This window comes from Gracilinanus agilis, chromosome 2, assembly GCF_016433145.1.
Source record: "Gracilinanus agilis isolate LMUSP501 chromosome 2, AgileGrace, whole genome shotgun sequence".
Lineage (NCBI taxonomy): Eukaryota > Metazoa > Chordata > Mammalia > Didelphimorphia > Didelphidae > Gracilinanus > Gracilinanus agilis.
Window position 1 is genome coordinate 158,527,239 of NC_058131.1, and position 26,813 is coordinate 158,554,051.

The window sequence follows — 26,813 nt, forward strand, 5'->3', positions numbered from 1 at the left end:
GTTGTTTTATAGCTTCTGAATGTACTTGACTTATGAGTACAAGCCTTCTGCATCACCTCTGAACTTTGGGCCTTTTTTCATTTAATAACAAACCCTATGTTCAGCCAAGTCCACCATTGAACTGAAATTCCTGAATACTGTTTGGTTAGATCTTTTCAAGTTCTTTTTGCAATACTTATCACATGATTCTATGGAGCACAGCAATCTGGAGCACAGCAATCTGTGTTGGCTGTTTATACTTAGGTCTCCTGTGCTTGTAAGCTCCTCAGGAGAAGGGGCTTTTTTAATCTAATCTTTGTATCATGACAGCACTTAGCAAAGTATGCTACACACCACAGGTGATTGATAAATGTTTGCTGCCATGCTGCTAGGCTACTTCTGGGGCTTAACTTCAGAGTATTTTAGACGTCCTCATCTTTTAGATTTGCCCATCACTGTCCAAAGGAGAAGACCTTAAGTTAAATACAGAACGGGTCAGATGGCATGGATCAGTAACCCAAAGGAAAGACAGAGTCAGAGTGGACAATGATCATGATTTGTTTTTTTCTTTTAATTATGTACCAGATAGAAAAGGGGAAAAAATAGTGATTGTTTCTCTTCACCCCCAACACTTCTGTTTATCAAGGTAGAATGGGAGAGAAATTTGTTGACCATGAGTCTTGCTCCTGCCCTGGAGTAAGTTTCTTCTTTCCCTCTGCTCCATATCATTTCAGGGGCAAGAGCAAATAGCTTAGGCAGAAATATTTGTGCTTCAGCAGCCACAGTTGCAATGTAGCCGCCATCTTCTCCTCTCCAGACTACTGTTTCACTCAGCTCGAACCCTGTCCCCAGTTCACCAAAGGGCAGAGACAGAAGCAGGAATTTGGCAGCCTCAAGAGGCAACAATAGGTAGTGTGTATTCTGACAAATAAGTAGAATGTGGGAGGCATATACCAGTACAGCAGAAGCTCAAACCCTTCTGCTTCTATTGCACAAATTGGCTCAGATTCCCTAACCTTAGCAATGATCTATCTGCAAAAGAAAATTCTTCTGAAACTTGAGCAAAGAATTCACTCTTGTTTCACAGGCTCATGGAAAGGAGTTTTTGCTGTGTAGTTTGTTCAGGGTCTTCTGACCATACCCCAACAAAGGCAGAGCAAAGGGGCAGCCGCTTGCATTAAAAGAGATGGGACCTGGCCATCCACAATTCACACAGGATGACTCCACAATCACCTAGGTCTCACCACCCCAAGTTCAAAGGCCAAGAAGAATTCTCTTCTCCTCTGCACAAAAGGAAATGGGAGTCAGTGAGAGCCAGAGATGCCATCACCCTGAATTACTCAAGGGTGACAATTTTTCTGAGCCTAAAAAACTTGATGCAATGATAATTAAGAGCAGAAACTTTTGCAATGTGTGTTTTCTCCTTGAAGAAGTAGCAGTTAAGTCCCCTTGAATAAAACTTGTCTGATTCTCCTCACCAGTGAAAATGGAAATGGGTAGGAATAAGTTGTTTAAGTAAACTTATAAACACCTACAGGTAAAGATGACAAGTCCCTCTAACCAACGGGAGAAAAACTGATCTGCAATCTCTCACCTTTGTTGGCTGGAACAAAATTCTAGTGGGAGTTGGTGGGTGAAGACAAACATAACTGGACCAAAGTCAAGGACTGCAGGCTATATGGAACAATAGGTCAAACACAGGACAGCATAGATTGTGGCACTATAAAGATGAGAAGACAGACAGGTCCATGACACCAGCTGGGAGCAAGCTTTTGGAGCATAACTTCCAGAAATAACTTCTGTCCTGTAGCAACTGGTAGTATCCAGATAAATGGAGTAGTCCTTCTTCCCCATCTCATCAAATTCTGAGAGTTTTTTTCAATTAAATAACTATGTACAAACACACACGCCTGATCTCTCCTTAATATGGAAGTCCTGGGATAGCATTAGAGAGTGGGTTCCAGCTGTCTTTTGGAGGATTCATAGCTTGGAAGCAAACCTGCAGAGGAGAGAAAACAGTTGAATACAACATAGACATGAACCTAAGATAGAGAACCCAGAAACTGAACCCTGATCTTCGGAGAACATGTGATCCAGATGCCTGAACTTCAACTTACTATGTTTTTGACTACCTCAGTGCCTCCAGATCCTGAGTAAGCTGAGAACCAGAACTGGGATCCACCAACTCTGTGGCCACATCGCCGGCTATCATACCAAAATCCCAGCAGAAACCCTTTATTCATATATGCTCATACCTCCTTCTGATAGGGATAGTTTCTCCAGCTCAGCTTCAAGCTCAGCATCTGAAATGCTGGGATTAGGCACATTGGTGGAGAAGAATGGCTTGTGGGGAGTATCGGGCAGATCCAGAGGTTCTTTGGTGGTGGTGTCCTGGAGGAGGATATCCAGTTCCTTCTCCAGCTCCTCACTGTCACTATCTGGAGAGAAAAAAAGGCAAAGAAAAATGTAAATCCCCATAGAGGGAAAACAATCAAGACTCAAGAATGACAGATAAAAATTAAGAAACAAACAATGACTAAGTCTTTTAAGTTGAGAATACATTGCCACTGAAAGTAGAATAGTTATTTTTTATGGAATCATTTAAGAAAAGGGGCATTCTCCAAAGAAGCTTCTTCCTCTGTCCCCACAGAAAATGTATTAAAAATGGCAGGATCTCTCTCCTAACACTGGGGAATTTCCCTGACCTTTTATGCCATTTAAGGGGGTGCAATTCCCCCAATGAGAAACAAAACCCCTTAAGAACTAAGGAGTTGGTTGAGATAGAAAAGGTGTCTTAATTTGGAATGGGAGTGGGGGTATGAAGTGATGCATCATTCTCTGGAGCTGCATTTCAAAGTGATGGGTAGGGGAGGAGTTCTGGATAAAGACCTCTCTACTGCCAGATGCAGGAAAAACATAACCAGATGAAGAAGGCAAATTCCTCTTGAGGTATGGGGACATTTTTTTGATAACTCACCTAAGCCATTTATCCCCATCCCAGCCAGAGTCTGAGAAACTTCATCCTGGGTATCACAGAGCTATAAGAGAAATAGGTGAGATCAATGTTTTTAAAAAATATAAAATGGGGGGGGGGGGGGAGGGGAGAGGTGTGTGTGCAGGCAGAAGAAACAGAAATGGAGAAAATCTAAGTAGGACTACAATAACAAAACAACAAGGTCAAATAAGTTTCTGCACACAAGTTCAAACAGAAGAAGGAAGTTTCCTCTCCTTAAGACTGTCCATACACAGTAACATTGTGACAGCCTAGAAAGGCAGCATGCCCAGTAACTTCCTAACATTCAAGTCCCCAGGTCCATCCTCTACCTCTTGGATCTGGTCCACCAGACTCTCTGCTTTCTCCACTGTGATGTCCTTCATGGAAAGTTTGAGGGCCCCTACACCAGCCTGATAGGCATTAAAAACCTAAAAGGAAAGCAGAGAGATATTAGTACAAGTGAAGAATAGTTGTAAAAACAAACACTTTGTTTTTAGCTTCTTGAAATGTCTATATCCTCACATGAACTTGGCCTTTCAGAACTGCTAATCAGGAAAGACTAGAGGACAGCTACAAAGAAAGAACCTGATTAAGCAGATACAGGAAAGGGTGAATAGGTAGCAAAAAAGAAGCTAGAAGCTGCAGACTAATGCATTACTGGTGGAACTGTGAACTGATCCAACCAACCTGGGGGGCAATTTGGAATTATGCCTAAAGGGCTACAAAACAAAGCATACTCTTTGATTCAGTAGAACCACTACTAGGTCTGGATCCCAAAGAGATTTTTTTAAAAATGGGAAAGGACCTGCTTGTACAAAAATGTAACTACTCTTTTTGTGGTGGAAAAGAATTAGAAATTAAAGGAATGTTCCTCAATTGGAGAATAGCTGAACAAATTGTGGTATATGATGGTGATGGAATACTATTGTTCTATAAGGAATGATGAACAGGATGACTTCAGAAAGACCTGGAAAGACATATGTAAAGTGAAACAGAGTGAAATAAGCAGAACCAGGAAAATATCATACACAGTAACAGCAATATTGTGGAATGATCAGCTCTGATAGATTTAGCTACTATTGGTAATACAGGTAATAATCCAAGACGATTCTGACAGACTTAGGACAAAGAATGCCACTCACCTCCAATGAAAGAACTGTTAGAAGTCAGAATACAGATCAAAACATACCATTTTTCATTTATTTATTTGGTTTTATAAGATTATTCACTTACAAAAGTAAATATGGAAATATGTTTTGCATAATACTACATGTATAACCCAGACTAAAATTTTTGCCAGCTCCAGGAGGGGGGAAAAGAAGAAGAGAGGAAGACAATTTGGATCATATAACTTCAGAAAACTTATGTGGAAATTTGTTATTAAAATTTTTTAATAAAGTTAAAAAAATAAATGAAATAAAATGAGAGGGTTGTACCATAAGACCTCTAAAAAACAAAAGGAAACTGCAGGTTGGAAAAGCAGAATTGAGAATGAGTATTACAGCAATGAAGAACATTCCTTGGACCTTCAACAAGAAAAAGAGCTAATCACATTTTGTATAGGATAATTAGAGTAAGTCTAATGTAGGAGAAGAAAATTACAGAGCAGAAAAACACTAGCAAAGACAAATAGTAACTGTGAGATCAAATTTTGTTTTTGTTATCCCTGGTGCAAGTGGATTACCATCTGATCTGTTTGAGAAGCATAGATCCGATCCAGAATGCCTTGTACTGTGTCCAGCTTGGCATGTAGTGCTTCAATGCGCTTCTCTGTCCTCTGCTTAGACTTGAGATGCCTTAGCGCCTAGAAGAGAAGGGGAAATGTGGTCAGAATCTCAAACCATAATCCATGATACTGGGCAGGGAAGCAAGAGAGTAGCAGTACTGATATGGGCTGAAGGGTCCCACTAACCCTACCAAGGAGCTAAACAATCTAAAGAATATGGAAACAGCAACTAGTTGATTAGCATGGGGCCACCTTTCAGATAAGACATATGAGTTGCTTAGATTTACAATTATAAGAAAACTCACATCAATCTTTAGACATAACCTAAGTCCTTGGTTAAGGGGGTTCAGTTTCCCAGCCACACAGGACAAGATTCAAACAATGCTCAATCAGTGCCTTTCTTACAGCCTGCACAGAAAAAGCAAAATCTGATTGAAAGTGGGATATTGAACATTTTATTAGCATGTAATTTTCACCCCATGGTGGGCAGAGTGAAGCATGAGTAAAGTGACATAAGTTCCTTGGGAATGGCAGAGTAACAATCGCCAAAACAAATGGCCCCTTGAAAACACCTCCCCTTCCTTCCTTTCTTCCTCACTTACTTAACCTACCTTCCTTCCTTACTAGCTAAACTATCTCACTATACTAACTAGCTAACTATCTATAGCCACTCTATTATTATATTCTTTCATAATAAAGCTTGTTCTCTCATCATGGAGCCAGCCAGAGCTGCCAAATTCTTTAGACAAGAAGGTGAGACCCTAATTTTGCCACTTCCTCATCAGAATCACTACTAGGGGCCTAAGACTATCCCCAATTATATATATATATATATACACACTCTCACTCCTAAGGTATGTGGTGGTACTGAAACCATCTGACTTCTTTCCTGGCTGCTAAATGTGACAGAATAAGAGTTCGTAGGGAGAAAAAAGGACACTCACCAGTTGCTTCTTTCCAGCTCGGCATGCTTGTCGGGCATCTTCTTTACATCTGTGAAACAGAAGGACAGATCAAGGATATTTGATTCGGGTTGGGAAGAGGGGTTCTAGCACACAGGAAAAGGGAGAGCCCTAAGAAATCTGTAAAAAAGAGAGTCAAGAGGGCAGCTAGGTGGCGCAGGAGATAGAGTGCTCACCCTGGAATCAGGAAGATTGCTCTTCCTGAGGTCAAATCTGGCCTCAGACATTAAGCTGTGTGACTCTGGGTAAGTCACTTCATCCTGTTTGCCTCAGTTTCCTCCTCTGTAAAATGAACTGGAGAAGGAAATGTCAAACCACTCCAGTATCTTGGCCAAGAAAAACCCAAATGAAGTCATGAAGAAGTTGGAATAACTAAAAAACAACTGAACAACAAGTCAAGGAAGGAGGAATATGGCAAGGGATCTTGAGCCCAAATCCCATTCTATCTAATGATTATAAGGAATAACAGGACAGCTAGGGGGCATAGTGGGTAGAATACCAACCCTAGAGTCAGGAAGACCTGGGTTCACATCTGGCTTCAGATACTTCCTAGCTGTCTGACCCTGGGCAAGTCACAACCCCAATTGTCTAGCCCTTGCCCTTCTTAGAGTTGTTACTAGAACAGAGAGAGTAAGGATTTACAATTTTTTTAAAAAACAACAAAAAAACTTTTCCTTTGACAGATGTCACTGGTAAAAATAATAATCTGGAGCAGCTAGGTGGACATATTTCCTAACTGTGTGACCCTAGGCAACTTACTTAACCCTAATTGCCTGGCCCTTATCACTCTTCCACTTATAACCAATACTTTATATTGATTCTAAGTCAGAAGGTAAGGGTTTAAAAAAAGAAAAAGGAATAACAAACCATTAGACCAAGTCTTATACTGCAGTGTACTATTCTCTACAAGGTAAGTATATAATATTTTGGAACACTCAGTATGGGTAGGGCCAAAAACAGTCTTGGCCTGAAAACTGTAAGTACTACAGGGAACTTCTCTTCCTCCAAACTAATTGTCATCAATTCACATTTTTATGCACCATCTACGAATCAATTGTAATTTGGTAATGAAACCAGGAACTCCTCTCTCACCACCAAGCACAAAGCCCCATTCAATCCTGAAAATATTCCATTTATTTCAAGGGACCAAAAGAAGATTAAAGAAAATAGAATAGATCTTAATAAAGGCCATGTTCTCAACTTGAGAGAACCCCAAAAAGGGTATCCACCAAATGTTTGGTCACTCCAAAAGCCTATTTCCAATCTTCCTTCCTGCCACCCCCAAACTAATTTCTTCTTAAGGACATTAGCAAGGCAAAACCATACAATTTGAATTTGAACTGTTTAGAGCACCAGGTCTGGTACTATTCATACCTAATGGACCCCACTTTCTTGGACCCTGAATTCCATTTTTTGTGGTGTATTCTGGCCTGCAACTAAACACTAAAGTAAATTACTATGTGCATTTTTGAATGCTGTTTTTGCTAGCTCTTGGGGATAAAGAACCTTGTCCTTATTGCTTCCCTCTTCCCCCACCTTAGAGAAGTCAAAAGATCCAGATTTAACTCCCACCACTATTGGTGCCATTGGGCATAATAACTCTCTTTCTCTGGTTGAGTCTTCTCCCCTCAGTAAAATGGACAGAATAATCTTTCTAAAACTCTGCCTATGGTGATTCAGCAAAGCAGAAAGGCTATTGCTATCATTTCACCAGGGGTAACCCATATATCTATAGGGAAAAAAAAAGAGTGGAAAAGAGGGGGATATAAAAAGAAAACATCATGCCCCCAACTGCTCTGAGAGCTGTGAGAACTACTCAGGGCAGGGAGGGCTCAGTTAAAGCCTTGGGATAGCAGTTACCTCTCTGATTCCTGGGACAGGGACTCCACCTTGCGTGAGAGCAGCCGTTCACTCTGCATCAACTGGTACACCCCAACATCTACATCATTTACTGGGGAGACCTTGGCATGTAGTCCTCGGGCAAACTTCACAATCTGCAGGAGAGGAACAAATTACTCCTGCTCTGAAAAAATTTCACCCAGAAAAATTGATGGCAAGATTACTAGATATTTAATAGATTCCATCATTCAATACCTTCTCACCATTCTGTTCTAAAACAGTGACTCTCTTCTCTTTCTGCAGCTGTAACAATACCAAATAGAAGGTTCGCTCATCTGGGCAGGAACTAGCACAAAGGGTGCTCAACTCTGACAGGGCCACCACAGGATGAGAGGAGATTGGAGAGTTCTGATACAGACGATATACATCCTCTGCTTTTTCCTGTAGGAGAAGAAAGGAGTTTGTACTCTCTCTGCGTTTGGGTGTAGAAACCAAAGAACTCTGACTTTTCTTTTGAAAAAGTAATACCATAAAGGCCCAAATCAAGCCAACTTCTTCACTTAAAGTGGGATTTCTTTTTCCTAAAAATTTTGCTTTTAAAAAATTAAGAAGAAAATTGAACTAAAATGTCTATAGCAATGCAGTCTGATCTAATAAACTAAAATCAGGCCTCCATATATATCCAGTTTAACTGAGTATATACATTATATGCCTGTCTTCCACTTATCACTAATTTCAAACAAGTCTTTTATCTCCACTATTATTTCTCCTATTGGTAAAAATGAAGCAGTTTTATACAGTGGGCTGGAATTAGGACATCTGGATGTTAATCCTAGTTGTGCCACTAATAAGCTGCATGGCCTTGGTTAATTCATATCTCTCTGTCTCTAGCTGACCTTGTTAAGACTCAAGGTACTGAACTAAATAATCCTTAAAGTCCTAGTCAGCTCAAAAATGCTATGAAAATAGAAATGATAAACCCTGTTCCTCTTCTATCAAAGAATTTTATATGCAACCTGATTACTAGGGCTAGACAGAGTTTTAATTGTTTTATAGTAAAAATACAAGAAATTTAAAAGTTTTTCCACAAACAAAACCAATACAGTCAAGATTAAAAGGAAAGCAGGAAACTGGGGGGGGGGGGGGGGGGAATTTATAGCAACTTTTCTTTCAGAAGAAAAAAATCAAAGGTATCTATAGTCATGAGAAAAATGCTCTAACTCATTGATTTAGAGAAATGCATAATAAAAATCACTCTGAGGTATAACTCAGATTGGCTAATATAATAAAAAAGGAAAACAACAAATGTTGGAGGAGATGTGGAAAAATTGGGACATAAATGCATTCTTGGTGGGCTTAAGAAATGATCCAACCATTTTGGGGAGCAATTTGGAACTATGCCCAAAGAGCTATAAAACTATGTCTATCCTTTGACCCAGCAATACCACTACTAGGTCCATATCCCAAAGAGATCAAAGAAAGAGGAAAAGTCTTAGATGTGCAAAAAAATATTCATAGCAGTTCTTCTTGTGGTGGCAAAGAACTGGAAATTGAAGGGATGCCTAGCAACTGGAGAATGTCTGAACAAGTTGTGGTATGTGGCTGTCGTGGAATACTATTGTGCTAAAAGAAACAAGCAGGATGGTTTCAGAAAAACCTGGGGAGATTTATATGAAGATGCAAAGTAAAGTGAGTAGAGCCAGGAGATTGTTATACATATTAACAGCAATACTGCACAATGATCAGCTTTAAATGACTTAGCTATTCTTTGCAATACAATGATACGAGACAATTCTGAAGGATTTATCATTAAAAAAAAATGTTATCCACTTCAAGAGAAAGAATTCCAATAGAGTCTCAATGCAGAATAAAGCAGACTTTTTCACTTTGTGGTTTATTTTCCCCTCTTTTTTGGTCCATTTTCTCTTTTTCAGCATGGCTAATTTGAAAATGTTTTGCCTGATTACACATGCATAATCTACATCAAAGTTTGCCTTCTTCAAGGAGGCAAGAGGAACAAGAAGAAAGGGAGGGAATTTGGAAATCAAAAATTATAAAAAATGAATATTAATTGCTTTTACATATAATTGAAAAAAAATAAAATAAAAACATTCTCAAAAAATAAAGGTACAAGTAAATTAAATTGTCATATAATGAAATGGGGAACTGTAACTACAACTCTTAAGAAATCATGCCATCTTTTCCCCTAGAGAGAAAGATGACTTTCTTGGTTCCCAGATAACCTAGGTATACATTTTTTTCTCAACAAATTTGAGACCATAAGAATTTCCTAAACATTAGTTCATTTTTTTTGTCTCTTTGAATTCCAGAAAACAAACTGAAGCAGTTCAGCTGCTCCACAATCTTCTTGCGTGGGTCTGGGCAAATAAAAGGGAAGTCTAGGGCTATGAGAATATGAGTAGAAGGGTTAAAGATTAAGGAAGAAAAGACATGGATGAAGGACACACAAAAAGACATAGGAATCAGTGTCATGCCAGCCTGTCAGCTCCTCTTCAGGTGGTCAGAGAGAGAGTGTGTGAGGGTGCTGATCTGTTTATTAAGGATAGGTGCACAAGGGAGATGGGCAGGGTGTCAATCGCCCAGTTGGTACATCAGAAGTTTTAACAGGTTAATGACAAAGCCAAAAGAGCGGATGATAACACAATAGAACTGCCAGGTATCTGGGATAGGACCCTTCTCCTTTCCAGGACACTGGCACCAGTCTTATCTTAGGAATGCAGGTATGAATCTTTGACATTCCAAAGGACTCTAAAACTTGTCTGCCAGCTTACACACAAGAGATAACAGCAGAGGTTTGGCTTTTAAGATCAACAAAATTTAAACCCCATCCAAATTTAAGGATGCAGAAATCAATCATGTGAAATATTAGAAACATCCATAAGTCTGGTCCATGAGCACTTTGCTTATTCAGATTTTGAATACCTCTTTAATACCTTCATGATTTGTTATAACTGAAACCCTTCACAAACTCTATAGTGTGTCCTTAATTTAGACCTCCGACAAAGGGTTTTCCCCAAAGTGCAGGAGAAAATCCAAGTAACAAACATTATAATACTCCATGAGAAGAACCTCTGCTTCTCCCTTACCCTTAGACAGTCTGTAGGAGACTGAGAGTATGCAAAAATATGTACAGAGAACTTAACTTTGTTTCTGGATCAAATGGCAAAGTCCTTCTTCCAAAAGGAAAATGTGTCTCTGTTTGTACCTACCTTAAGCAGCTCCACAGCCACCAGCACTTCTTCAGCAGGGACTTTGTTGTCCCCTAGCACATTAGAAAGAGTCCATTTGAGAGGCTTCAAAAGGAAGACACCTACACCCCATGAAATCCAGCTGCTGTCCACGCTGGCCATGAAATCAGACTCCCGTTGTAGCTCCCCTCGGCTCCAAGAAGAGAAAGAAAAAGTCATGTCAGTAGGAGTATATTGGATAGTTTCAGCCAGTGTCCCCAGATAACAGTCATCAACCGTTAAAAACAAAGAAAAGAAGAGCTATAGAGCCCATGCTGTGGTTTCCTCTTATGTGCCAAATAAAAAGAATCAATAAGTATTTATTGAGCATCTTTAAGTGAACAGTGTTGTGCAGAATAAAATAAGACACAGTCATGAAGTTCAGATTGTCTCAGCCAGTGATATCAAATTCAAATAAAGCAGATCCCAGTGGGCAGCATATTGATTTAACCACATGTTAACATTATCAACTCATATCATGTTTTTATCTATTTTGCTAAATATTTCCCAATTGGGGCTAGTAAACAGCACAGTGGATAGACTGCCAAGGCTGGAATCAGGAGCACCTCAGTGCAAATTTCACCTCAGACACTTCCTAGCTGTGTGATCCTGTGCAAGTTGCCTTGAAACATATAGTTAGTGCTGATTCTAAGATAGAAGGTAAGGGTTAAAAAAAATTTCCAAATTATTAATCTGGTTCAGGTTTGCTCTCAAATTTTGCAGGCAGTGAGTCTGACATCTCTGATCAGGGAATATTCCATGGCATTTACTCTGAAGCAATACCTTAAGCAGCCTCAGACAAAGCTAAGCAGTGAGGAGAATTCACCTACTACTGGAGGGGGGCGGGGGGTGAAGGCTTAAAGGAAAGAGTCTTGAGATCAATGGTAAGCAGTGGCTGCTTACCTGATTCTATTGGGATAACTAACTGAAATTATGAAGCTGACTAACGGGGGGCTTTCAACTGTCTTAGGAGCTCTGTGGAGTAAAGCATACTTCACAACAAAACAGGGGAAAGTACAGAAAGACTTATGGAGATCAGTGACAATCTTGGAGTATGAGGTACAAAGAGCAGGTATGTCTTACCCATCAGTTTTTCTCAGAAAACCCATCATAGCTTCCTTGACATCAACATTTAACCTCCACACAAAAGCCCAAGTACTATCTCCAGCAAACACAAATGACTAGTGCCACTTCACAGATCACAAGACATCTCAACAAAGGAATCATTAGGATTTGGCAAATATGCTTTGGATCTGAGAGCCAGTCCCAAATTTAGGATCTAAACCAGTTTTTCAGTTTTTAAGAGGGAAAAAATGAAAGAGAAAGTTTGTACACAATACCCAAGCTCAGGTCAAACCCAAATGAGATTCATCAATTGTCTTCTGGAAAGTCAAATACAGTAGCCAAGGAACTTCCTAGATGATATTAAAGGAGACAAAAACCACTGGTGGCCAGAGGCTCCTCCTTCATCCCTGTCTTTTCCTTTCTTCTTCCTAGTTTTAAGCAAGGAAGGAAGCCAAACCCAATATGCAGCAGATGCACTGGTGGCTAATAAACCAGTCCCCACCCAGGTGAGTCCCTATTGCTGCCTCTATCTGGTACTAGAGACAACTTCTGTCATGTTAAGAAAGTAAACCATGAGGCAGTGAGGTATCTCAGTGGATTAAGAGCCGGGCCTGGAAATGGAAGGTTCAAATCTGACTTCAGACACTTTCTAGCTGGGAGACCCTGAGCAAGACACTTAACCCAATTGCCTAGCCCTTATTACTCTTCTACCTGGGAACCAATACTTAGTATCAATTCTAAGACAGAAGGTAAGGGCTTTTTTTTTTTTTTAAAGAAACAAAGAAACTAGAATATGAATGTACACAAATGGAAAGAATGAAACCTTTCTGTAGCTTGAGAAAGACTGACTGGAAACTATTAGGTGCCATGGTGGGCTAGTGGTCTGGTTATGTACACTGGCTTATACTTGCCTTGCTATGGTCAAGGCCATAGGACTTATAGGATTTATAGGTGGAATAGGCCTTAAAGGCCACTGAGTCTAACCCTTTCACTTTTTCAGATGAGGAAACTGAGGATCAGCCAGGTTAAGTAACTTGCTCAGGATTACACAAGTACTAAGTATCTAAGGCAGAATTTGACTCTAGATCTTCCTGATTCCAAATGCAGAACCCTATCCATTCCAGTATGTTACCTCCTGAGGTGAGGTAGAATATATACATATTTTCTATTCCTATAGAAGGATGCCTATATTCCTTTCCCCAAGGGTGCTGTCTCACAGGGCAAGGACCAAAGTTATGTGCCCTGAATCAGAATCTCCTTACTTCAAAAATCTCCTCTCTAATCCCATTGCCACCAACTCACTTCTATTCCCTTTAAAGTTCATCTCAACTACAGTAAACGACTCTTAACCAATCTCCCTTCCCCAGGTGTCCAACTAATGAATTCCAAATGATCTTTCAAGGCCTAACTCAAATTCTACCTGCTCCCTGTAGCTTTCCAAAACGAGTTCTACCCTTCTCTCATCTCACAGCACTTTATACTCCTTTTTGCAATTATACTTTAATCTTAATGTCTTAGCATTCTTACTACATTTTAGATTACTTGATAGCAAAGCCCAGGATTCACTTATCTTTTTATTTCCTTCAGTGCTTACTTAGTACAGAGTCCTGAAAAAAGTTTCAACTAATAAATGAATGAACTCAAAAGCCCTCTTTAACCAACAAGCAGGAGACCTTCTTCGCCAGATGATTTAAAATTCTGAGGCCTCAAGCAAAATTCTGCAAAGGGAATACCTTAAATAATCATACTGACTATGCCTAGTAGAGAAGGATAGGGGTTGTAAAGGTGTTTTTGTAATCCACTGAGCCAAGGACTCCTCTTACTTGCCTCTCACAGGCCCCAATTTCCCTACCCATTCTTTCTCCAGAAAGTTCTAACCATCAAAGATATGGGATTCACATAAAACATATAATACCTATCATCTCTTATAAAGTCTACAGTCTGGCAAAGCATGACATAGCTAGTTAGCAAACATTTAGTAAGCATTTAACTATGTGCCAGGCACTCTGCTAAATGCCAAGTAAAAGCTCTTGCCTCAAATTACCACTCTAATGGTGGCAATAATATAAAAATAACTACACACATGCAATACAGATGAAGAGGGGAAAGGGACCAGGGTGAGGAGACATGGAGAGGTTTCAGCAAAAGGCCTCAGAGTGAAGTCTTAAAGAAATCAGGGGGAAACTGAGATATGAAAGTGAGGAGAGCATTCCCAGGGCAAAGGTATGGAGATAGAAAATGTGTTATGTGTATAAGAAACAGCAGGTAGGCTAGAGATGGGCTCGAATGGTGGAAAGATCATAATTATACACCTAAATGTCTCGCTTGCTCCTTATAACCACTAAATTTTATATTGTAAGTGCCTTACAAAGCCCAGTTGCAAAAAAACGTCATGAGGTCTGGGGAGTGGGAAGTTAAGGAAGGCTTCCTAAAACAGGTGGCATTTGAGATAAGACCCATCAAATGACAACAGTAATTCAAGAGAACCTTCTTTCTCCATCCCAGATATCCCAAGTCATAATGAATGACACTGTTGCATTCGGAATCAGAAGATCTGGATTCAAATCTCAGACACTTTCGTAACCTTAGGCAAGTCTCTTTATCTCTCTGGGCCTCAGTTTCCTCATCTGTAAAATGGGAGCGAAGGGATAACACCAATCTGCTCCTAATAGGCTCCTCCCTTCAGAGCAGCGTGTGTGTGTGTGTGTGGGGGGGAGGAATGTCACCTGTATTCGCCCCGCCCCCAACTAGGGAAGGCCCCGCCCCCAACCCTCACCGGAGCAGGTCCTGAAGCACTGTGGCCAACCCGAGCGGGACGCTCCCCTTGCGCTGGAAGGCCTCCTGAAGGTCGCGCAGGCGCAAACGCACCGCCCCCTGGCGGCGACTGTGGCTCAGCACCAGCGGCGCCCAGAAGCCCATCTTGCTATCCCAGTCGGTGCTGTTCACCTCCCGACTCCTCTTGAAGGCGGAGAACAAGAAGGACATCCGTTCTTCATCTTCCTCCCACTCGGGGGGCAGCAGCCCCGCCGGTTCCCCACCGGCTGGGGCCTCGGACTCCTGCCCCGGGGACCACATCGGAACCCCTGCCCCACCGAGTCTCCGGACACAGCCCTGGCTCTGGTCCCCTTCCGCCCTAGTCCCCTCCCGGCTTCCGTTCTTCCACCGCCACCTCCTCTTCCGTCATCGCTGCCGCTACCACCGCCCCGGATGAAATAGGTCCCAGACGGACTCACTGCGCATATTCCAAACTCTTCTTTTACATCTCTGCACTGGCGTCATTTAAAAAAAAGTCTCGGGAACTCACAGGGCGCCTGCGCCATCTCCTGTGATTTTTTTTTTTTTTTTTTTGTGGAGGAAAAAAGCTTAATGCATGCGCGGTGGAGGAAGATCGCGAGGCATTGTTGTAACCATAGAGTCTCTAAAAGAGCCCTAGAGTGACAAACCGTTACGTCACCTACCCACACGCAAACGCTCTTTACAGCAAGTGGAACTGGGGCATGCCCAAGAAAGGGGTCCCCCACAACCACGCCTTCCAGCTATCCTAATCCCCTATCAAGCCCCCCACCAGTGACTTCCTTTCAGACCAGTCCTAATTTTCATTAAGTTTCCCCGTCTTCCCGCCCGGGTGACGTCACGGGAAGCCTTCCCAATCCAGCGCGCCCCAGAGGTATAGCGGGATAGCACCTGGGCTTGGCCTCACGTCACGGCGTGGGCGTGCCAGCGGCTTCTGCCCCTCGAGCGCCCCCTGGAGGCATCTGAGGAAGGCGCGCAATCAGAGCCTGGCTACCCACTAGGCCGTAAGGCTTAGCTGTTCTCTCTTTTCCTTTGGAGAATGTAAGCTTCCTGAGGGCAGGGTAAAGCCAGTTCTACCGAGGATGCTCGTTGATTGGCTGTAAAAGACAGCTAACATAATCACTAATATCACTGCTAAAGTCCGACATCCTGTGGAATTGACGCGTTTGACGAGGTTTATTTTTCTTTAAGGTCCTATTCCTCAGAGATTGGTGATCAAATGATAGGAAATTATATTGGTTCCAGAAATCAATCAACAAGCATTTATTTAATCTTAATATGTTCCATGCACTGTACCAAGCAAAGAACTCTTGGGGGCCCAGGAAACTTACCTTCTAAAGGAAGTGGTGGTGGTTGTTGTTGAGGCATGTCTGACTCATTTGTGTCCCCGCTTGTGGTTTTCTTGGCAAAGATACCAGAGTGGCTTGTCCTCTCCTCCGCCTCATTTTACAGAGAAGGAAACTGAAGTAAACAGGGTAAAGCGACTTTCTCACAATCACACAGTGTCTGAGAAGTGATTTGAACTCACATCTTCAGTACTCCACCGTGCCACCTCGCCCCTATCTAAAGAGTGAGAGGAACATAAATAAATACAAAACACAGTGTAAATACACATTAAGAGCCCTGATAAGTGTGGGGACCAGGAAAACATTTTCGATGATCAAAAGTGATCAAGCCAAAATGGTTCAAATTCTAAAAACATGAGAAATGCAAATTAAAACAACTAAGATATGGCAAAAACATCGAAAATTATAAAACTGAATGTTAGCAATGCTGTGGAGAAACAGGCACTGATGACTCTGCTGGAAAGGTAAATTGAATGTTGTTGGGGTTTTTTAAAGCAATTAGTCATTAGACCTAAAAAGAAAAATTAAATACCTTTGACTTAGTGATCTCTGATTCTAAGACTATACTCCAGAGATGTTAACAACAGAAAGTGGAAATCTATATTTAGAAAAATATTCCTAGTTGTAGTATTCATTTTGCGTTAAGCAAAGATTCAGAAACAACTAGTGCCCAGCAATTGGGGAATTGCGTGGTGAATATAATAGGATATTTTTGTGCCTTAAGAAATGGCAAGTATGAATGTTACAAAGAAATAGAGGAAAGATTAGAGAGGTGGCTCAAAGTATAGAGAGCCAGGCCTGGAGACGAGATCCTGGATTCGAATGTAACCTCCTAGATTTCCTAGCTATATGACCCTGGGCAAGTCATTTAACCCCAATTGCATAGCCTTTATTAGTCTTCTACCTTAGAACCAGTACTTAGTAGTGATTCTAAGACCAAAGGTAAAGACTTTAGGAGGGGAAAAAACAATCAGGTAAAGTAAATTAGTAAGAATCAGAATAACTACATGTCATTGACTAACTATAAATATTAGCCACAAGAAGATATGGGAAAATACACAAAGGATCTTAGAATAGCACATAAAAATAAGTAGCCATTTTTGTCACTATCTTGCTAACGCAAAAATATCAATTTTTCAAAAAGGAAACTGAAAAATAACAGAAATTATAAGTATTATATATTATCTAGCCCTAAACTCTCCCCCTACTAATTATCAACTAGTTGCCTGCTGAATATATTCTGGGTGTGTCATGAACATCCCACACTCAATATGTCCAAAAAATTATCTCCCACTCCTAAACCTGCCCCTCCTCCAAACTTTTCACTTGAGTTACTGTCATTTTCGGTTACCCAACTTGGCAGTTTCTTTACCCTGATCTTCCCCAATATCCATTTGGTAGCCAACTCTTGTTGCTTCTACCCAGGGGTATACTGGTAAATATTTAAGAATAAGCTCTCCCCCTAAAAAAGTATTCACTTTTCAAAGAAACTTTAAAGTTTAATCTATATTATTAACATTTTCTCATCTATATTACTATTAACATTTTCTCCATCATTTTTAAAAAGTCTAGACAATCAACAAACAAACCAAGAACTGACTTATAGCATTTGCTACTTTCCAAGTTATAAATGCTCACTCTAAAATTATACCAAATGGATCTATTGAGATACCTTTCAGGCCGGCTCCGACGTAGTCCTGGTTGTCTCTCTACAGCATCTCTCTAATATGTTCCCTTCTCACCACTCACACAACCACCAACACAGTTCAGGTCTTCATCACCTCTCACCTAGACAATTGCAATAATTTACTAATTGGATTGATTGGTTCTATTCTTATCACTGTCCAATCCATCTTCTCCTCACAGTGGCAACTATGAGAAAAAGATATTGCAAGTTAGAGAAGGGGCTTGGGGATGCACTCTCCTTCCCATACTCTGTGATGGAGCCAACTAATCTTCCCTTTTTTCCTCCTACAGAATGCTCTTATTTCCTACACAATTAGAAAAATGTTATACATGTATGTATATGTGTGTCTCTGTATGCATGTGGGGAAATATTTTTGCATTCACTATCCCTTAGGCATAGAATGTACATTCTCCACCTCTGCCTAACAGACCTCTTCTCTTCCCCTTAAGATGAATCTCAGATAATATCTTCTGCATGAAACCTTTTCCTAAACCCTACCCCCAAACTACCAGTACCCTCCTTCTCAAACTGTCTTGTGTTGAGCTTCTTTATATATTCTATACTTTTTAAAGCTGTGAATTTTTCTTACTGGAACATAAAGTCATTGCAAGCAAGGATCATTTCATTCTTTGTAATATTTCCAGTGTTTTTCACAATGCCTGACTTAATAAATACCTGTTCATTAATAATAATTGATTATAAATGTTCCTTACTGATAAGAATTCCATCATACTTGGAACTTAGCCAGATTAAAGCAATACCAGGCACCATTTAACAGTTTCCAGCTAAACAATTTACTAATGTAAACAAAATATTCAAGTTTTATTTTTAAACTGCTTTTCTATTTCATAAAGCTTAGAACCTCTCATTTATATACAATGAATATGTTATTTTCAAATTTTACATTATGACACCAATCTATTAATTAAATCCTATCACCTAAAGAATTCCAATCTGTCAAAATTCCCTCAAATAAAAATAATAATTATTTGTAATTATTTTTATAAGTCAAAAAACTGCAGTTTAAAAAAATTCTTTCCAATTCAGATTATTTTTCTAGGGTCATAGGATTAGAAGAGACCTTAGAGATAATTTATGTTATCTTCTCTACACACAATTAATCTTTAATTAATAATGTTTTAAAGTATTAGAAGTATTCTTTGCAGAAATGGGAGACTAAGTATGGGTTAGATGATTCATAAATAGTGTCTGACTTGGTGTATGTTTTAGTTTTGTAGAACTGATTTCTTTTCCTCTTATTAAACATAACAAGGGATGTCTTCCTGAATATAGAAGGGGGAAGAGATATCTTCAAAAGTAAGATAACAAATACAAAAGATATCAAAAAATTTTAAAGTGAGGCAAGATAGTTTTTTTAAGTTCAGATATTGCATAATCAAAGTTTCCTTCTATAAGTTTTCACAAAACTGCTAATTAGAGAAAGGAAAAGAAAAAGGAAACAATAAATTATTAGGAATAGGTTAAAGCATGATATTTCACTAGAAAGAAAGTTCCTTACATAATGAAGTTTAAGGTCTCTACCTTTTAGTCTGGCTCTTTGAAAAGGTTGAAAATCAAGATAACTTTTCAGTTTCAATGCTGAGTCATTTGGGGAGTGTTGGCCTTTGTCCTATATTCTCTGTGTCATTTCAAATGAATTCCTTCTATTCTGTTCATAAACAGAATATGGCTAAGGAGGCCAGCAATTGACTGAGAAGCTTCAATAGTACTTTCTCTGCTTCCTGAAAGCATGCTATCTTTCTGTAGTATAGCAAAAATTGGCCAGTGGCCAAGGAAATTCCTAGAGCAAATTCCTTTTTAAAAAATTAATTAAACATGTCCATTAGCATTAGCAATTTTTTAAACAATCATTTTTTAAAATCTTGAATTCCAAATTATCTCCCTTCATTTCCCTTCCCTTCCCCTTTGTAAAGGCAAGCCCTATAGCAGGGTTCGGCAACGTATGGCTCTCGAGCCATATCCGGCTCTTTTGAGGGCCAGATATGTCTCTTTCTGCAGAGCCATAAAGTCAATTTTTTTTCAGGCGCTGTTACAGGAGCTCACACTGTGAGCACTGTACAGCTCTCACGAAATTACATTTTTAAAAATGTGGCATTTATGGCTCTCACGGCCAAAAAGGTTGCCGACCCCTGCACTATAGTATTGATTATACATGTGAAGTCCTACAAAACATATTTTCATATAGCCAGGTGAGATTAAAAAAAAACAAACTCTTATCAACAGAAGGATTCCTAGGGCCAGCTTAATGTATAACACTCCCTTTAGTCACAAGGCCTCTCAGTACCTAGGCGACCACAGACAAATTAAATGTTAAAACTGGAACAGAACACTGAGATCATCTAACCAGCTTGCATATTTTATAGAGGCAAGAAACTGAGGAACAGAGGGGAAATGACAGAGCAAGGTATTTTGAATTTTGGAAGCTAACTCTAGGAACTTTCTTTCCGAAAGCAGCTGGTTCAGTTTATAGGACTGACTTCCTAGATAATATTATTCATCAGAGAGGCAGGTGCCAAAACTTCTTAAGGCAAGTGTGGGGTACTGGTAGAGAATTGATGATATTCATCTTGAGACAGGGTTCTCTGCTAAATCTATTGCCTCAAAGATGAATTACTTATTTTCCCTTCCCATTTCAGCTCAAGCTGGGATGTTGATCCTTTTCTCTTCTCCACAATTCATTCCCAGGACTTTCTGGTTTTCTAGGGCTACAGTATTATCTTCCTATTTGCTAAAGTTTCTAAGGTATGGAACAGGAGGTAGCAGAGGAGGATACTGTTGGATTTTTATGCCAGTTTCCTCCACTCTGCCTTTAGTCTGTCAATGATGTTCTAGATTTACCTTCTGCTACTTTTGAGTCAACTGGAGCCTGTGGTTGTGGGCTTGATAAGAGTCTAGAGTAAAGAGGCATGGCTAGGAGATATGCCTGTATGAGCAAGACAACTCTCTTAGAGGAGGCAGTAAAAAGTCAAAGCCATTCTGAAATTCAAGCTTTATATAGGAAATTGAAGATTCTCAAGGGCAGTGCAACATCACTACATCCTGAGAAATACTAGGGGAGAAGTATCTGGGTGAGACTACTGCCTATATTTGAACATAATCAAACAAAATGTTGGAGGGGATATGGCAAAATTGGGACACATTCACTGTTGGTGGAGTTGTGGATTAATCCAGCTATTCTAAAGGGCAATTTGGAACTATGCCCAAAGGGCTTTAAAAGAATGCCTGCCCTTCAATCCAGCCATACCACTGCTGGGTTTGTACCCCAAAGAGATAATAAGGAAAAAGACTTGTACAAAAATATTTTTACCCTTACTCTTTGTGGTGGCAAAAAATTGGAAAAATGATGGGGTGTCCCTCGATTAGGGAATGGCTAAACAAATTGTGGTATCTTACAGTGATGGAATATTATTATGCTGAAAGGAATGATGAACTGGAGGATTTCTATGTGAACTGGAAAGACCTCCAGGAATTGATGCAGAGCAAAATGAGCACAACCAGGAGAACATTGTACACAGAACCTGAACATAATCAAACATTAACCAAGAGATCAGGGACACAAACAAAAATAAAAAGTTATGAATTAGACAGAAGCTTCTGCTCTCTTGTGCCTGTAGGAATTTCTACCCAAATCCAGATTGGAGGAAATCTGTAGAATAAATTAGAGTGATACCTTTCAGTATACAACTTGGGGTTTTCATCTTCTTTACATTTTTTTTCTAAAACTTCGGTGAAAATGTGTGACTTTGTGCAAGTCACCCCCTCAGTGCCCCAAGATCACTCTCTAAGTTACAGAACAGTTGCTGATCTTCACTGGTTGATGGAATCTCTTTACCATGTGGCCCTCACCATTATGAAATCACAGGTCTGGACGCCCCCCAAAAAAATCAGGACAACTTCAAGGTATCCCAAAACACTGATGAGTGACTTTCTTCTCTTCCACTGTCATAATTTACTTGTATGAAGGCGCAGATAGCATAGTTATCCAAATGTTTGGCTAATACAAAAACTGAGAGGAATTGCTAATAGGTTGGCACTGGGATCCAGGCTGGGTTGATGGTTGAAACTGAAGAATATAAAATATACTAGGACTATATATATAGATTGAGAGAAAAAGATCCAAAGTGTTACACTTGAGATTTTTTTAAAAATCAACTATATAAGTATATTATAATAAAACCACAGGAGCAAATAGATAACACAGTAGATAGGCTTCTAGGCCTGGAGTCAAGAGGATCTGGGTTTACATTTGGACTTACACACTTCCTAGCTGTGTGACCTTTGGCAAGTCACTTAACTGCAATTAACTAGCCCTTACCATTCTTCTGCCTTAGAACTGATAGTATTGATTCTAAGAAATAAGATAAGGATTTAAAAAATAAAAACAGGGGTAGCTAGGCGGCTCAAATGGATTGAGAGCCAGGCCTAGAGATGAGAGGTCCTGCGTTCAAATGTGGCTTCAGACATTTCCTAGTTGTGTGACCCTGGGCAAGTCACTTGGTCTCCACTGCCTTGACCTTACCACTCTTCTGCCTTGGAACCAATACATAGTATTGAATCTAAGACAGAAGGTAAGAGTTTAAAAAAGAAAGTAGGGGAAACACAGGTCAGGTCTTTTTTCATTTTACCAAGATGAAAACTATTCATAACAATGTGAAAATCCTTTAAATATGTCGTCTGCACTTTGTGGGTGTAGATTTTACTTTCAATTAACTTTTACCATTCATTCTTAAACCCTCAAAAATACAGATTTGGTCTTTTCTCTACCAGATTTTCCTATTCATTGTATCAGTTTTACCACATGAAGAAATTGTATTAACATTTCATTTCAATCTCTTCATGTCATGCTCAGACTCATATACATTTTCTTTGCAATTTCCTTTGTTAGAGTGCTAATGTGTGTTTTAAAAATAACTTTAAAAAGTGAACAGGAGCATGATGTATATATAGTCAAGCTTATACATTTCTTTTTTTGCAATGGTTTCTGTGACTTTATAACATTGCAGAATATAATATAATTCAGGAGAAATTCCTAGGACCCAAAGAAAATTTAAAAAAATATATTTCAAAATTATAGCAGAACAGAAATTTGAACATAGTGATGACCCAAAACAGACAATCAGATATCTGAGATTCAACCAAAGAACCATCACTCATAAGGAAAAAAATAAAAGCATTATGGTATTTTAAAAAAGGAAGTTAGAGGAAAGGAAAAGGCTATTTTTGAGAGATAAGTATTAGGGGAAATTATAAGACTATGTTATTAACAAACCATTGAGGAAGCAAAATCAAAATTCCAGAAGAGAAATTTTTATCTTAAATTACAAAATCTTCTGTGCCTGGGAAGGTTTGAGTTCCTCAAACTGCAAAGCCTCAGAATTTCATAACTTTGCAAGCAGAAGCAGGCAGTCTTACAACTTAGCATTTTAAGGAAATTCTAAGAAGCTTCACAGACAACAGCAAGTGTACAACTATTACTTTCTCAATTAAAAGATAAAGGGATCTTCAGGAGTTTTCAGAGCAAAGGTTCTGTAAAAAGATTTAGTATTTAGATGGTACCTTGAAATGGAGAGTGATTTCAGTACAAATTTCTAAATATATATGTGTGTGTGTGTATGTATGTAAATATATTATTTTAAATTTGACCAGATTAACAAAAGATTATTTTGAAAACTCTCTCAAGCCTTAATTCACTTTTTTCCAAGATTTAAACCATTAATGAGATGTTTAACAGTATCAAAACCCTTTTAAGTTTTGTAGTTAGTACTCTGTTAATAGATTTTGCATTTCATTAATTTTTCATCATTCACTAACATGATTTTCTTGAACATTCAATATAAATTAATTGAATTATCATAAAAGTATTATTCCAATAGAGGGGTAGATTAGTGAATAACCTTTACTTTTGAGGTCAATATCAAGCCAGATGGAACCAAATAACATAATTAATCCAAGTTAATAAATTGTGGTCAGGGCTAGAGGGAAGTACTTTTGCAAAAATTTAGAAGATTTTCTCATATTAATATAATATAATTTAGAAGTAGATCTCTTTAAATATAAGAATAATTTCACAATTATAATTATGTGCTTAATATTTACCAAATCTAAGATAATTGAGGAATATGAAATTATTAAAGCTTATCTAGTTAACAATAATACACAATAGCATCTGTAATTCTATAAAGTCTGATCAACCTTTCACAAATAACTAAATTGTGATTTCCCTATTCAGAACATGACATTTTTCTAAGTATGGCACAATTCTGAATTAAGATTTGTCACTTTCACAAGCAATTATATACTCATTTTTAAAAATAAACACAATTTAGAAAATCTAAATGAGAAATTAAAGTATTTTTCTTTGCCATATGATTAATTTCTCATTAATTTCAATGCCTGTCCTTTGTTTTGATTCCTTTTCAATGAGGCCAGCATAGAAAAAGAAGGTATAAACAGGTATTGTTATCATTATTATTGTTGCAGTTTTTAGAATTTTGCTTTTTGTTTCAATATTTTTCCCTCTTGGTTGATCAGCAGACCCATGGAAAAAGGAATAAGATAAGATTAATGAATAAGCACAAGACACAGTTAAATAAAGTAGGCTGGGACAAAACACAAATAATGAAATAGAGTATCTCCTTCATTTCCTCTCGGTCTCTAAGCTATTCCTGTTTTCAGACTCTTTGGTCATTACTTTCTCTGGGTCTATCTTGGGGGGAAAGGAGAAATGTAGATCAAAAGTACAGACACATACTGAACAGAAGCAGCAGATTTTGACAGAAGCAGGTTCTTTTGTAGGAAACCCTGAACCTGAGGATCCCCTTCAATTTTGTCTCCTTTTTTTTTCTTCTTTCCCTGAATTATCCCTATTCTCATATTCTTCTGTTGTCCCTGCTTTTCCTGGGTTTTCTTTGTCCTTCTTTGTGAGCAGTAGGTACCCAGAGCCATCAAACTTGCCTTGGTTTAGAGATACCATTCTTTTCTTAAGACATCTTCATGCTATATACTCTTTTCTTTAAAATCACAATAGTGACAAATCAGACATTTCTTTCTTTTCTGTAACAAGGACCATTTAGACCATTATGTTTCTTTGCTCCAAACTGGCTCTTCTGTTAATATGAGTTCTGTCTGTTGGCTCTCCTTCCTGTAGCTGCTTTAGTGAAGTTTTAGCTGATATAGTTGTTTCTGCCCTTATGCTGTTGTTGTAAGTCTTTCAGCACAGTATCCTAAGTCCCTTTACTACTTCCTTCCTATCCTATGGGAAATCTGTTTATAAAAACACATATTTATTGGTTTGTATATAATTTATTTAGAATAGATCTGAATCAGAAGATTAACATCTACTTTTTTTCTTTGAAGGCTATATATATATTATATATATATATATAATATATATATATATATATATAGAGAGAGAGAGAGAGCCTATTATTGACAAATTTGAACTCTAAATTCTATAGTATCAAAAATCTAAGTCTCTAACTCTGACTTTTTCTTTAAGTTAGGCTAATCCTTTTGAAGATATTAATAGTGGTTGGATACAAAATTCTTAAATGTAGTCCCTTCAGATCTATTGTTTGGCTATACTCAGTTCTCTAACTGATTAGCTAGTTAATGTAAAATTGTAAAATTTTACAAACTTCTTTTGAGTTCAAACTACTTATATATAACTGAAAGACAGATCAACAGATGTGAGTGTGATTGGGTCCAACCAGCTCCCACAGATATTTAAGCAATTTTCAGGCAAAACACCCTGAAGAAAAGTTATTCTTCCTTGTTAGTTTTCAACAAATCCCTTTTAGGGAAGTTTGCTCCAATCCTTCACTTAAGAACAGGAAAAAATGGAGCAATTTTGACAATTCTTGCTCTGAGACACTGATACTTTGCCTGTGTGAGATCTTTTCCTGGCTGACAATTAGCCTACACAGGTCTTTTAAAAGTGTCCTTTCTGCACCTACTTGTACAAAAATATTTATAGCTGCTTTTTGTGGTGGCAAAGAATTGAAAATTAAAAAGATGCCCATCAATTGGGGGAATGGCTGAACAAATTGTGGTGTATGATAATGATGGACTACTATTGTGCTCTAAGGAATGATGAACAGGATAATTTCAGAAAGAGCTGGAAAGACCTTCATGAACTGATGCAGAGGGAAATGAGCAAAACAAGGAAAACATTGTGCACAATAACAGCAATACTGTGTAATAATCAACTCTGGTAGACTTAGCTACTATCAGCAATACAATGATCCAGGATAATTCTGAGGAACTTAGGACAAAGAGTGCTATCCACCTCCAGTGAAAGAATTGTTGAAGTCAGAATACAGATCAAAGCATACCATTTTCACATTTTGGATTTATTGGGGGGGGTGGTTTTAAAGACTACTCATTTTTAAAAATGAATAATATAGATAGATATTTTGCATGATAATACATTTGTAACCCAGATCGAATCTCCTGCCAGCACTGGGAGGAGAAAGGGAAGGAAGTAGGGAAAGGGAAATAAGGTCAATGATATAACTTAGAAAAACTTGTGTGGAAAATCAATATTATGTATAATTGGTAAAAAATGTAAGTATTAAAATGAAAAAGTGTCCTTTCTCTGAAGAAACCAGAGAGGACTTGTCACAATATATCTCAGGAAACCAGACCACTTGTTTCATATTATCAACAGCAAATCTGTTGTGCAAGTGTGTAACCACTGAAACAAAAATTAAGTAATTTTCTATCTATCTAAATCCCTAAACTAAATTCCTTTCTAACTAAATTCCTATTTAAATACTAACATCTACATTTTAACTTGAAGAATCTATGAAGCAGAAACAAGGCAAAAAAACAAACAAACCCAACAATACTGAATTACCCATAGAACAAATACAAAATATATAACAAAAGAGGAAAAAGGTCCTAAAGAGAAAATTTTTAAAAATCTCTTTAATATGGAGTTTTAACCTAGCTCAGGATTGTTGGGTGCTTGGTTGCAGGGGATCTCAGTTTTCAGGGGTCCCTCCAGGGGAAGGTCCCACAGTGGAGTTCCAGGGAAATTTTGCCAGAAGGGCCACTGACATCTGGAGTCCCATTCTCAATCCCACCCAGGGGGTGACAATTGTTAACAAAACAAAACAAAACAAAACAAAAAATACCCTGGCCAAAGATTT

General features: G+C 38.7%; 2 protein-coding genes across 2 annotated transcripts in view; one reads left to right on the forward strand and one right to left on the reverse strand.

Moving 5' to 3' along the window:
- Positions 1-535: 535 nt before the first annotated feature.
- Positions 536-14,909, reverse strand: CHMP7 (charged multivesicular body protein 7). The gene is made up of 10 exons (XM_044660810.1): positions 14,591-14,909; positions 10,732-10,903; positions 7,757-7,942; positions 7,523-7,656; positions 5,645-5,693; positions 4,659-4,778; positions 3,304-3,402; positions 2,957-3,017; positions 2,235-2,417; positions 536-1,978 (listed from the first exon to the last, which is right to left on the reverse strand). The coding sequence occupies exons 1-10, from the start codon at positions 14,887-14,889 to the stop codon at positions 1,926-1,928; spliced, it is 1,356 nt and encodes a 451-aa protein (XP_044516745.1). The 5' UTR covers positions 14,890-14,909; the 3' UTR covers positions 536-1,925.
- A 1,428-nt stretch (positions 14,910-16,337) lies between these two features.
- Positions 16,338-26,813, forward strand: part of TNFRSF10A (TNF receptor superfamily member 10a) — an 87,464-nt gene continuing 76,988 nt past the window's right edge. The window contains exon 1 of the mRNA XM_044659526.1: positions 16,338-16,417. Coding sequence (XP_044515461.1) covers positions 16,338-16,417 — 80 coding nt within the window. The remainder of the gene's footprint in view (positions 16,418-26,813) is intronic.